Genomic DNA, 13,718 nt, shown 5'->3' with positions numbered 1-13,718 from the left:
CTGGTTTACAACAATTTAATGGTGAATTAATATATAGTTTTGTATGATCAGGAAGGTTTTACAGCAAATTTCCTGCAATTCTACCCATTTTGCCATGACTTATGAAAATTATGACAATATGACATTTGCATAAGAGTGACTAACAAAATCTATGGGGGCCTCCTTGAGGTCATGGCCAGCTTTGTAGAATTGCAGAAAGTTTTGGTTCAAACTGAAAAATGTAGAATTGACAGAAATGAAAACTTACATTTTCTCTCTCCATAGTCAAGAGAGGGACAGGGGGTGGGGGGTAACTGAGTCCAGTTATATGCATAAATGAGCTAGCAAATGGTGGATAGTGTAAGGCCTAACAATATCCTGCAATTACTTCTTAACGGAAGTGCACAGTCTTATTATACAGTTAACAGTCTTTCGCGGTGCTGGTGGTGGACTTTCGCGATGCTGACACCCAGGCCTTACACCATCCACCACACATCATGTCATATTAAATGAACTCATACATTGTAATAATAACAGGCTAATATTAATAACAATAATGATCAGGTAATTATTATCTATAATATGGATATGGTTGTGGTCTATGTAGATGAATGCCTACAGTCGTATTTGGTCTAAATGGCGTTAGCTCCAACAGGCTGCAATAAGTCCATCACAAAAACTTGAATGTTGTATTTTTTCACATTTTGAAAATTAAAATAAAAAATAAGGCAAATTAGGTCAATTCACACGACAGCTATATCTCTAAGCATGTCAAATGAATGCTTCGGAGTTATTGCGAAAGGTACGAATTAAACAAAAATATGTGGTTGTCCAAGATGATCAGGGGTGATAATCAAAAAGATTTGTCATCAACATACGGGGGGAATCCTCATCTACAAATACTTTCTGGCCTGCACACGCACGTGCGCGTTCGTGATCACAATGAAAATGGTGAGTAGCCTCATGATAATCATACTGTAGCTAACTAAAGTGACACTTAATTGTTTGTGGTTGGGTCAACCATACCATAATCCCAAATCATTTATTATGTTGGACATTTCCAAAAATTATGCCTATAACTGTTCATTTAAATTAAAGGTAGACTCATCGATAATACGTAGGCGACGTGCAGAAATTAAACAGAATAGCGGGTACATTTTGTAGTATTTGCAGACATTCAATCTCTCCCTGTCTGTTGTCCCCACATGCTTCAAAATTTCAATTATTGTTCCTGTATCCAAGAAAGCGAAGGTAACTGACCGAAATGAGAAGGTAACTGACCGCTTTGAGAATCTAGTTAAGGATCATATCACCTCCAATTTACCCGACACAATTTACCCGTCCGATTCCACGGACGACGCAATCGCCAATGCACTGCACACTGCCCTATCCCACCTGGATAAGAGGAATACCTATGTAAGAAGGCGGTTCATTGACTACAGCTCAGCCTTCAATGCCATAGTGCCCTCCTAGCTCATCAGTAAACTCAGATTGCTCCCTGTGCAACTGGGTCCTAGACTTCTTTACAGGCCAAGGCCAACCAGGTGGTGAAGGTAGGCAACAAGACCTCCTCCACTCTGATCCTCAACATAGTGGCCACACAGGGGTACACGCTCAGCTCCCTGCTGTACTTCCTGTTCACCCATGACTGCGTGACCACACACATCTCCAACTCAATCAAGTTTACTGATGACACCACAGTGGTAGGTAGGCCTGATTACCAACAACGATGAGACAGCCTACAGGGAGGAGGTGAGAGGCAGAGCGGTGCCAGGAAAATAACCTCTCCGTCAATGGAAACAAAACGAAGAAGCTGATCTTGGACAACAGGCGATGGCAGAGAGAACACGCCCACACCCACCCCGATGTAGCTTCAGCGGAGGGTCAAAAGCTTCAAGCCCTCTGCGTGCACATCACTGAGGATCTGAAATGCTCCCTTCACACCGACCGGTGCAACCCTGCCTCTTCAATAGGCTGAATAAATTCCGTGAGCCACGGCCTGTTAACCCCACTACCATCCAGAAGGCGGAGACAGTACACGTGCATCAAAGCTGGGACCGAGAGACTGAAAAACAGCTATCTCCAGGCCATCAGACTGTTAAACAGTCACCACTAGCCAGCCTCCGCCCAGTACCCTGCCCTGAACCTCAAGACACCGTCACTAGCCAGCTACCACCCATTACTCTACCCTGCACCTTAGACTGCTGACCTATGTACATAGTAATTGAACATTTTAATACTGACGCCATTTTACCCACTTACTATGTATTCTAGTCATTGATCACTCTTAACTATTGCTATACACATACATATATTCTGGACTCGTTCAGAAGCTCATTTCCTGCAAATTCTATTTTACCATGAGGTTTAAATATTGTATTCTTGACATAGCTAATTCTAATGCTGTACATTGCATTTTAGTTGCATACAACATTTATATACTGGATTCTTGACTTCGCTCACTATCTACAACTGTACAGATCACTCTTAGTCAAGTGTAAATTCATCCAGTGTATAGATTGCGTTTGGGTTATTAAATTGGATTAGTTCTGACATTTCTTGATAACTTTTTTTGTACGGTTGTTCGGAGATCGTAACATAAGCGTTTCGCTGCACTCTAACATCTGCTAAACTGTAAACGTTGATTTGATTTGCGCAACGATTAAGAATGTTCCAGAGTGAGGCTCAACTTCGCGGCTGTTTTGGAACCCTGGCTACCACGCTGTGGCCAGCGTGAAGTGACTCCGTGCACATGCGCATATGCTATGTGTGGCTGTACGAGGGCAAGGACTTGTATCTCCCATCTCAGTAGCTGCAATTGGCAATGACATTTCACGGAGTCGTCCTTAAGTAAATGTATATTATTGACAATAAACGAGACAATTTGCAAAGTGGGACATTGTTTATGAAAAGCTTGTTTTTATTACCCATTTCATAACACCTCATGAATACAGTTTTGTACAAGATACATCACATACTAAAGTGCACAAATACTGTACAACAAAATGACCTTAAATAAAATCACATTAGTAAAAAATTAAATCAACTGGGGACATGCTTTAAAAACATTTGTCACAATGCATGTGTGTTCGGGGAGTGTAAGTAATCTGTGCAGCTTGCTTGGGAGCACAAAGCATTGGCACCTTTAGAGAAAAGGGTATTTAAAAAAAAAAGTGGGCACTCAATTTAAAAAAAGAATACGATTTTAATAAATAGTCTTTAGGGGCTCGTGTAAAAGGCATAGTAGCCCATGCCTTTGGGGTTGTCTTTGTTGTACTCTTCCGTTGTGGTCAAGTTCTCACACTTGATGGTGGGGGAGTTCTCTGTGCTCGACCCACCAGGTGACATCCGGCGTCTCTTGCAGACCATGGAGTACACGCCCGAATCGGTAGAGTCCACAGATTTCAGCGAGTGGGACGTCTCTACCCAAGTGGAGGCTGCGGTGCTCTCCTCGGGCAGCTTGTCTTTGCTCGCAGCCAGTTGGTCGTCTGTGAAGGCTGGGGGGCTGGGCCGAGGGGACCAGGGCAGGCCTGTGGTCATCTTCCTCTGGTAAGTGCTTCTGGTGCCCCAGCCGGCCGCCATTGAAGCGAAGGCCGAGTCGGGGTAGTAGCTGAGGGCGTGGGAGGTCTGGAGAGGCAGGGGCTTGATGCCGTAGGACAGCAGACTGCTGGCTGAGTAGTCCTGGTCATAGGATAGGTCAAGCTTGTTGGAGCCCGACTGCTGGACCGGGGTGACGAACCAGCGCTGAGCCGAGCTGGCCCCGGCATCCTCAGCCTGGGGGGAGAGTAGACTGTTTGTCTGGGGCACAGCCCGCTCCCCAGTGTAGAAGCGGTTCTGTGGCAGGTTGTTGACAAACTGGTCCTGGAAGAAGGGCTGCATGGCATAGCGGGCACCCGGCACAATCTGGTGAGAGCGAGGGGAGGCTGTCGGGGATGGGGTCAGCCTGTCACCCTCCGGGGCTGTGTACATCCTGTGGAAGAGAGACAAGAAAGGTCCAAGTATGAGTCGTTGGCAAAAGAAAAACAAGTTCACACTTGAGACTAAAAGTTAGCAGAGCAGGGGAAAAAGAATGGCCCCAATACCACATGCAAAAAAGGAAGTCATTGTCACTTACGAGTCATAGTTGTCTCTGAAGCCTTTAGCAAAGGGGTTGTGGTCGATTTTAAGCTGTGTGATCTGGAAAGGAGAGATCGATGTTCAAGCCATGGTCAGAAGTGTTGACAAAAACCCATTTTATAGACCGACAATATTCACAGAGTATACCAAACACTAGGAACACCTTAATGTTGGAACACCTTTCCCTCAGAACGTCCTCAATTCCTTGGGCATATGAACTCTACAGTGTTGAAAGCAGTCCACAGGGATGCTGGCCCCTGTTGACCCCAATGCTTCCCACAGTTAAGTTGGTTGGATGTCCTTTGTGTGCCGGACAATTACTGATACACATGGGAAACTTGTGAAAAACCCAGCAGCGTTGCAGTTTTTGACACAAACGGTGTGCCTGGCTCCTACTACCATACCCTGTTAAAAGGCACTTAAATCTTTTGTCTTGCCCATTCACCCTCTGAATGGCACACATACACAATCCATGTCTTAATTGTGTCTCAAGACTTAAATAATTATTTAACCCATTTAACCCATCTCCTTCCCTTAATCTACACTGATTGAATTGGATTTAACAAGTGACATCAACAAGGGATCGTAGCTTTCACCTGGTCAGTCTATGGCAGGTGTTCTTAATGTTTTGTGTACTCAGTGCAGAAACTTAAGAAAAATCTTAAGATTTATCTAGATTGATAGTGGTGAGTATCTTACATCTGTGTTCTGGTAGGCAGTGACTGCAATGAACTGGTTCTCTGGGAAAGTAAAGGTCTGTGTCTTGGCATCACTGCCTATGTCCTCCACTCCCTCTTCGGTGACCTCCACGATGTGCAGCCGAGGCTGGTATTTGTGCAGAGACTGCAGGACGATCATCTCCAAAAAAAAAAGGTGTGAATTCAAAGTTAGTGCTTCGGTTTTTCATGCTCAAAAACAGTTAAATGTGGTCAGTTATTTGTCACGTCACCAATTACTTTGGAGATTTTTGCCAATAGCACTGTCAAAATACAAAAATATGGTTTTGGACTGATTTGTGATGTAGAACAACATAGACCGCTTTTTAAAACCAGCCAAAGACATTTGAGTCCAAATCAATCAATTGCAGTGCAGGCCTCACCTGTGTGTTGTTATTATTTGCCCCCTTGTTGTTGGTCAGCTTCAGTTTGCCAAAGGAGATCTCTTGCCTCATCCAGTGAGCGCCAGTGTTTGGGGATTCAGGATGAACATACATCTTGTTACCTGTGATTTAAGAAATTGTGGGACATAAAACATCAAAATATTAAAGTACAATGCAGCACAAATGAAAAACAAAAATATAAGGATTAACAGTGATATTTTCCCATTTTTTAATTTGAACTTCTGTTACATGTGTCAAACTCTATACATTTCCAAAAAGACCAGCAATTTGCCAATTTACTATTATGGAATCACATGCTCAGGATTACAATTTTCAAAAGCAATCAGATGTGAAACTGGAGCTATTAGGCTAATATGTAAAAATGGTTAAATTGCACAGGTAAAAACATTTTGGGAGAAAATGGAAGATTGAAGTTCACTACTTTCATGTTATTAAACCTTCATTGGTAAGCCATTTTACACCATATGGAGAGAAAAAAGATGACTAATAATGAATAATAATTTAATCCGTTTTCCAGGAAAACTGGAAACGGGTCAAGCACATTATAGACCAATGTTACCAGCTAACAATGTTTTAATGGTTGTCTTTTTTTTTAAAATGGGGATAATCAACCAACAAAAAACATGTATAGGTAGTGATGGTGTGGTTGGAAACGACCAGCAGCATAGCATAAATGACCAGTTAAGTGGGTGTAAATGTTAGGGAAATGTGTATTGACATCTAACGAAACGTTCCTAATTGACAAGCTATGCGTCATCGAAATGTAATTTCATTTCCGTTAATTGAAATATGCTGCTTCTGTAGGCCTATAGAGAACTTCTTTTGAAAAGATCCCTCTAAATAGGGAACCTACATTACAGGTGCATTTAATATTAGTCTCACCTTGCATGTTGTTATCTGCTTTCCCACAAGTAACCCACTTTCCTCCTTGAAATCGCCAGTGATTTGGATCGGCCAACACGACCTCAACAAATACGTTGTAATGCGCGGTCAAGTTAAGTCCAGTGATGTTGAAACTGAGAAACGGAAACATCCGCCTGAAAGAAAATACATATTGTCACAATTATGCAATTTCAAGTGTTTACTCAAACGAAAATTATCAGAGGGAGTCGTTGCATTCAAGAGAATTCGTAAGGTTAGGTCATGGCATGAACTAATCAATATTTGACACTCTCAATTAGGCTATTCCTGCACGGGAAAAAAAAGTATTAAACGTTTGTATAGACTACATAATCATTTACAAATATATGTACAAGTCAAATGTATGGCTATTCATAAAAATGGTGTGAATAACATGTCAAAATATGCAAATATGACACCAAAATATAAACGACTATTGGAACATCAGATGGGCGGATATTTAGTAAGGTAGCCATCATCAAACATGACATTCCATTAAATTGTCTCCAACGTCTCTGCTCACCTGCCCTGTTTCGTGATGATCATCTCCGTCTGGAATCGGTGAAACTTGAGCCACAGGGGCCGATTGCAGAGATAAACTTGAGCCCTCGTTCCCGGTGTGGACCCTGGGAGAGCCATGGAACCAATACCCGAACCCGTTCCCGGATAGGAGGGGTACAGGCAACCTGGACCCTGGCCGAACTGGTAGCTACTGCCAAACTGACTCCGGCTAGGGCACACGGAGGATGAAAAGCCTGCCGGTGGCAGGACCGATCCGTAATGAAGGGAGGAATACCTGGATCCATTTGACCCGCTGTACATTGTCCCAGTTTGTCCTGCGTATGGAAAGAGGGAACACTGATTTGCCACATCGGAGCTCGTCTGTGAGGACGAGATAAAGTATCTGTCAGAGCCAAGTTCATCTATGTGGTACCGCCTGCCAGTGGACTGGTCATCTTCACCGAGCACCGGTGAGTCTTTTCTTCCGTCTGGGGCAGCTTTAGTCCCTGTGAAGGCATTGCCCTCTCCCTCACCCATCATGGCGTTCCCCACTCCGCTCAAATATTTATTGGGACCGTTACTTGGTTCGGATTCCGTCCGGTCAACTTCTTGATATTCGATCTGCGATGGCCCCGGGCTATTATTTGCACTATCTGACGACGAGAGGTTATAAAAAGTATTGGGTAAGTTGATGGTTGATGCGCTGGGAAGAATATTCTCCAGCTGCATTATTTTTGAAATAGCAGACACGACAAAAAATTTAAAGGATCCAAAAAGTGGCTACAATTACAACCATCAAGACGCTACACCACTGCGCCCTGGTATGAGTCCTCTGTGTGCGGCTCGCCACTCCTCTGCTAACTAATGTTGACCTTCTCAGTTGCACCTACGGATTTACGCTTACTACACGATTATGATCTGCTCACGAATTGTTCAAGGGCTCTTATATGATCGCCTTATTCACACACCCAACTCACGGCAAGCATCAGGGGAGGAGCTTTTGGGGATCCATGGAATAGGCTACAGCCCTTCCCATGCCCATTGGTTCAACTCACTGATTTAATTCAATTAGACATAGGCTACCATAATTGACATAGGCTAACCATTTTAAATCCATTGTACATTTGCACTGACTTTGGGTAGCCTATAACGAAATAACCTTTTAGATATAATGATCTAGGCTATTCTACAGGCCCATGACATCGAATTCGCTAAATTGTTAGTTATGCGCAATGTTAGAGAATATTATGGATAAAAGTAATTAGCCTGTATGCAACGACTTTAACTGAACATTTTACACTTTGATTAAAATATGCCCTAAGGACTAGAAAAATCAGTTTTCCTCCCTTAACATATCAAAGTAATTGGGAGATACACACACACACACAAGGTGTTCACCCACTGACCAGAGTGGATGAAAACGCGCTTTGGTTATGAAGTTGAACTTCCTTTTGTTATATAGTATGAAGACATGATTATTCATGTTCTGAATCGTTCCGTACGGTCTCTAACATATCATTAGCGGTCTGCCCAAAAGGTCGGATCTAATATAAGCTCTGTTGACATAGCGGTGCGCGTTTCTCGTAACAACTGGTGAAAATTACTTTACAAAGTTGTTTCCACGTGTCGCAAAATTAACAAATTGAATTACGTGTCAAATATTTTGGAAATAGAAAGCTATGCTCAGTAAGTACTCAAGTTGAGATTTCAGAGATGGGCCTAGGCTTGTTTTTTTTAAGAATTCTTCGAAAAAACAGGAATGTCGAATTAATATAAAGCGTTTACAAAAATATGAAAATACTACATGTCATGTCTCAAACGCGATGTCCATCTTACCTCTATACAGCGGATTCGAGAAGAAAGATGGGTTAAATGGGAAAATGAGCCTGTCAAGTAGCCAATAGGCTAGATTCTGTGCAAGAATTAAGGCTCTGACACGATGCAGTTTTTCCAGATTTTTCACCACTTTTTTTCTTCTCATCTCCCGTCATTCTGGCCATCCTACAAGGGTAAACACTCCAATAACGTTTGATCGGATTATGATGGAGACATGAGGTTTAGGTCATTGGTTTTCTTCTTGGAATATCTACACAATGAACATTTTACTCTTGTAAAAAAATAACCTTGGATCGAAACTTTCGGATTATTTTGTTACTTTAAGCATTCCTCGGGGCTATATTGTATGTGCGAATTCGTACCCTTTCCAAGTTACAACAACAAACCTTTTATGCAGTTAATTAGAAAGTCGATTTTCCCCACAAACAATTCCTAGCAGCGTCTAATCAGTCCACACGTGCGCTACACGTCACGTTGAGGCTCCCCGTGCATATCAACTCATTATTTGTTGTTTTCTCTGTTGAGAACTCTTTTTTGTATGTCAAATGGAAATGCCTCCCATTAAAAAATCTATCTTCGAATACTCGGAAAGTGTGCATGTTGAATTTCAAATAAGTTAAAATGATGTGAAATAATAAAATTACTTTACTTTATTTACATCATTAACGCACGCGACAGCAGCCAGTCCTCATCTGTCTTCCAGTCCTCATCTGTTCTTTCTGAAGTGACACATTTGTTTGCAGCACCAATTATGTGAAGTGACTGTGAGCCTGTTTACAGGAAACGATGAAAAAAGTGTTACCTGTAAGGTCTGTGGTTTACACAATTAAAATAAATAATCAAATTTTGAGATTAGTTTTATTAATCTCATGAAGCATATATTCATAAATGACCATCAATTGAGAACAATTGAATAACCTATAATTAAAGGGAAAATAGTCTAAACAATCATGGCTCTCAATCAAGCAAATAATATGTAGCCTAGGCAAGGCCTACTTTTGTGAATGGTTTAATTGAATGGGATAGCAAGATGATTAGCCTATATGTAATCAAATAGCCTAAACCTATATTTAAATAAACTGATGTTGATAGATTTTTTTGTATTTTATTTTAATTGTAATATAATCATAACTCTTAGATTTAAAAACAAACATTTTAATTTAATGTAACATCTGATCGTGTCCTCATAATCAAACGGTTATGCTATATGAAAGGGATATGCGGATACAAATCCCACAGGGTTGCTCTTCTCCAAGAAAAGGAAAACGGCCAATTATTTTTCCGTCTGAGGTAACCGGTGATGTATAAGGAAGAGACAGCTCGGGAAAGAGCCACAGCGTTATCTAAATTCCGTATTAGGAATACGAAGAGTACATGTATAGAGGCTTGGCAGTGGAAGCCTGCGTGCCCCACGATGAAAAACACTACACTGCCACTTCGCGTTGACACCCATAAAGCCCATTGGCCACTATTGCACATTCAAAGGGTGACGCAAACGTAGCTTTTAAATGTGTCATTTTTATTTGGCGGTCTGCTAAAGATAACATAATGTCTACTCAAACATAAGATTGTTTATGTTTAATTTATTTTAGAAACGAATTGGTTTAAATAGGTTAATAGTAGGCTATTGCACAAACATACACAAATTAAAAGGGGCAGGAATTGGATGTTATGAAATGTATCCCCTAAACTAAAACTAACATCCCCAGAAAAAAAGAAAGGTTTTGGCATACAAGCTACTCGATTATGTTCACTGCTTACTGTGAAGTGTTGTAGAGATGTGAGAATTAACCTAGTGTTGAGCAGCAGCCGCCTTGTTCCACGGTGGGACTATCTGGGACAGCGTTCTTTAGTGACTGTGCAGAGCAAACAGAAATAACATCAGGCTACTATAATTCCAATGATGAAATTGGACAATACCATTTACCCAATGCTTATGTCTCCTTTCAGACATTTACTGCAATGCACTAGCAGCGCGTGGGTAACAAAACACGGGGGAAACCAGGAAGAAAAAAAACATATTACAACCTATGTGTTGTGGTAATTTCGTTGTTTGCTCTTTGATAATTTTGTTCTTATGCCCACTGGCCAAAAACTGGTTGAATCAACGTTGTTTCCAAGTCATTTCAACCCCCCAAATCAACGTGATGACGTTGATTCAACATGGAAAACTAAACGGATTTGCAAAAAGTAATCAATATAAGGGCATTTCATATTTTTTCCCCCCAACTTTTAACCTAAATCCAATGAAATGGTGAAATGTTTTGTTGAATTCACTTTGGTTGACAACTCAATCAAATGGACATCAAAAGATTGAACTGACTTCTGTGCCTTCTGTGCCCAGAGGTCAAACATGGAAATGGTTCCAATCATACATTTTTCCCATAGAGGATTTTAGAAACACTTAAAATAAGGCCTGTGTTTCATGCAGGTTTACCCAGGCGTGACATTTTAATCTCTCTAGGACAAGGACAATATATTCACCTGTATTGACCCCCCAAAAAAAAAAATGATAATCACATTTGCAGCAAATTAGCATATCATAAAGAACTAGCAAATGCCATGATCATCTGGATGAGACTGCCGAATAGAGGCAAAGGTAGGGATCTCTGGATTAACTAGGGATCAACTATCTAATGTTAGCTAAATGTAGTAATGAATAAATTGTCTAGTTTGCTTTAAATGGACAATTCTGTGCACTGTCTTGTGCAAGTTTTAAATTGACACAATACCTGTTAGCATAGGTGTCAGCTAGAGCTGAAGAGCAAAGCTTGTAGAGATTTGTAGTCTTACATGTCTCTACTTTGATACTAATTAGCATTTTTGAATCTGAGTAAATAGAGACCCATATATTGATAAAAGTCACCTGGTCTGAGAAAGATTTACATGGTTATCGAAACGTCATGTCAGGGTAAGGATACACAAAACACAGCCCTTACTTCAAGTGGTTCCCTATGGGAAAAGGAATAGTGGAAAAACTATTGCAACCATTTCCCTGTTTGACCGCTAGGGTTTATGGGTATTATGACACCTCCACTGTGGGGCTCTATATAAGCCAGAGACAGCAAGAAGACAACAGTCACACAGTGGCAGAATGAATTCAACACACGTTTGTTTCATCACAAAACCAGAGAGCAACGTCTGTCCGGTGAAGTTAACAAACAGTTACATTACCTATCTACAAGTTGATGTTTCCCGACATTTACGGACTGCAAGTCGGAAAGAAAACGGCAAAGGTCCTTGCTACCACATTCATCTGTACAAACAATAGTACGCAAGTATAAACACCATGGGACCACTCAGCCGCCATACCGCTCAGGAAGGAGATGCGTTCTGTCTCCTATAGATGAACGTACTTTGGTGCGAAAAGGGAAAATCAATCCCAGAACAGCAAAGGACCTTGTGAAGATGCTGGAGGAAGCAGTTCCAAAAGTATCTATATCCACAGTAAAACGAGTCCTATATCGACATAACCTGAAAGGCCACTCAGCAAGAAAGAAGCCACTGCTCCAAAACCGCCATAAAAAAGCCAGACTATGGTTTGCAACTGCACATTGGGACCAATATCGTACTTTTTGGAGAAATGTCCTCTGGTCTGATGAAACATAAATGGAACTGTTTGGCCATAATGACCATTGTTAGGTTTGGAGGAAAAAGGGGAAGCTTGCAAGCCGAAGAACACCATCACCACCGTGAAACATAGGGGTGGCAGCATCATGTTGTGAGGGTGCTTTTCTGCAGGAGGGGCTGGTGCACTTCACAAAATAGATTGCATCATGAGATGGAACATTATGTGGATTTATTGAAGCAACATCTCAACACATCAGTCAGGAAGTTAAAGCTTGGTCGCAAATGGGTCTTCCAAATAGACAATGACCCCAAGCATACTTCCAAAGTTGTGGCGAAATGGCTTAAGGACAACAAAGTCAAGGTATTGGAGTGGCCATCACAAAGCTCTGACCTCAATCTTTTAGAAAATTTGTGGGCAGAATTGAAAAAGCGTGTGCGAGCAAGGAGGCCTACAAACCTGGCTCAGTTACACCAGCTCTGTCAAGTGGAATGGGCCACAATTCACCCAACCTATTGTGGGAAGCTTGTGGAAGGCTACCTGAAACATTTGACGCAAGTTAAACAATTTAAAGGCAATGCTACCAAATACTAATTGAGCGCATGTAAACTTCTGACCCACTGGGAATGTGATGAAAGAAATAAAAGCTGAAATCAATCATTCTCTCTACTATTATTCAAACATTTCACATTCTTAAAATGAAGTGGTGATCCTAACTGACCTTAGACAGGGGATTTTTACTCAGATTAAATGTCAGGAATTATCAAAAACTGAGTTTAAATGTATTTGGCTAAGGTGTATGTAAACATCCGACTTCAATATATAACTACTGTTCAAAAGTTTGGGGTCACTTAGAAATGACCTTGTTTTTTAAAGAAAAGCATATTTTTTGGCCATTAAAATAACATCAAATTGATCAGAAATACAGTGTGGACATCCAAGTTGATTATTTTTAAAGGCTAATTGATCATTAGAAAACCCTTTTGAAATTATGTTAGCACAGCTGAAAACTGTTGTCCCGATTAAAGAAGTAATGAAACTGGCCTTCTTTAGACTAGTTGAGTATCTGAAGCATCAACATTTGTAGGTTCGATTACATGATCAAAATGGGCAGAAACAAATAACTTTCTTCTGAATCTCGTCCGTCTATTCTTGTTCTGACAAATGAAGGCTATTCCATGTGAGAAATTGCCAAGAAACTGAAGATCTCGTACAACGCTGTGTACTACTCCCTTCACAGAACAGCGCAAACTGTCTCGAACCAGAATAGAAAGAGGAGTGGCCCCGGTGCACAACTGAGCAAGAGGACAAGTACATTAGAGTGTCTAGTTTGACAAACAGATGCCCCACGTCCTCAACTGGCAGTTTCATTAAATAGTACCTGCAAAACACCAGTCTCAACGTCAACAGTGAAGAGGCGACTCCGGGATGCTGGCCTTCTAGGCAGAGTTGCAAAGAAAAAGCATTATCTCAGACTGGCCAATAAAAAGAAAAGATTAAGATGAGCAAAAGAACACAGACACTGGACAGAGGAACTCTGCCTACCGCAAAATAGAATGTTGTGAAAATTCTGTGCAACTTCCGGTGTGCGTTTACTGTGAACACTGAGGCTGTCCCACTACAGTTTTAACAGTGGAAAAGTAGGCTACTGTGGCTATTTGATCATAACGTAGGCCTACCAGTGTGGCCTACCATCAA

General features: G+C 41.3%; 1 protein-coding gene across 7 annotated transcripts in view; it reads right to left on the bottom strand.

The window, feature by feature from the left end:
- Positions 1-2,874: 2,874 nt before the first annotated feature.
- The window catches only part of LOC118398318 (eomesodermin-like), a 36,292-nt gene continuing 25,448 nt past the window's right edge, over positions 2,875-13,718 (bottom strand). The window contains exons 1-7 of one of the 7 annotated variants that reach the window (XM_035793532.1): positions 9,102-9,246; positions 6,639-6,951; positions 6,098-6,252; positions 5,195-5,316; positions 4,795-4,953; positions 4,094-4,155; positions 2,875-3,949 (exon numbers count right to left, since the gene is read on the bottom strand). In XM_035793532.1, coding sequence (XP_035649425.1) covers positions 3,199-3,949; positions 4,094-4,155; positions 4,795-4,953; positions 5,195-5,316; positions 6,098-6,252; positions 6,639-6,937 — 1,548 coding nt within the window. In that variant the 5' untranslated portion in view covers positions 6,938-6,951; positions 9,102-9,246 and the 3' untranslated portion in view covers positions 2,875-3,198. The other 6 variants (XM_035793530.2, XM_035793533.2, XM_035793534.1 and 3 more) reach the window with 6 other exon arrangements.

Source organism: Oncorhynchus keta, chromosome 19, assembly GCF_023373465.1.
Source record: "Oncorhynchus keta strain PuntledgeMale-10-30-2019 chromosome 19, Oket_V2, whole genome shotgun sequence".
Lineage (NCBI taxonomy): Eukaryota > Metazoa > Chordata > Actinopteri > Salmoniformes > Salmonidae > Oncorhynchus > Oncorhynchus keta.
The sequence above is the reverse complement of the archived record's forward strand: the minus strand, read 5'-3'. Positions and strand labels throughout refer to the sequence as shown.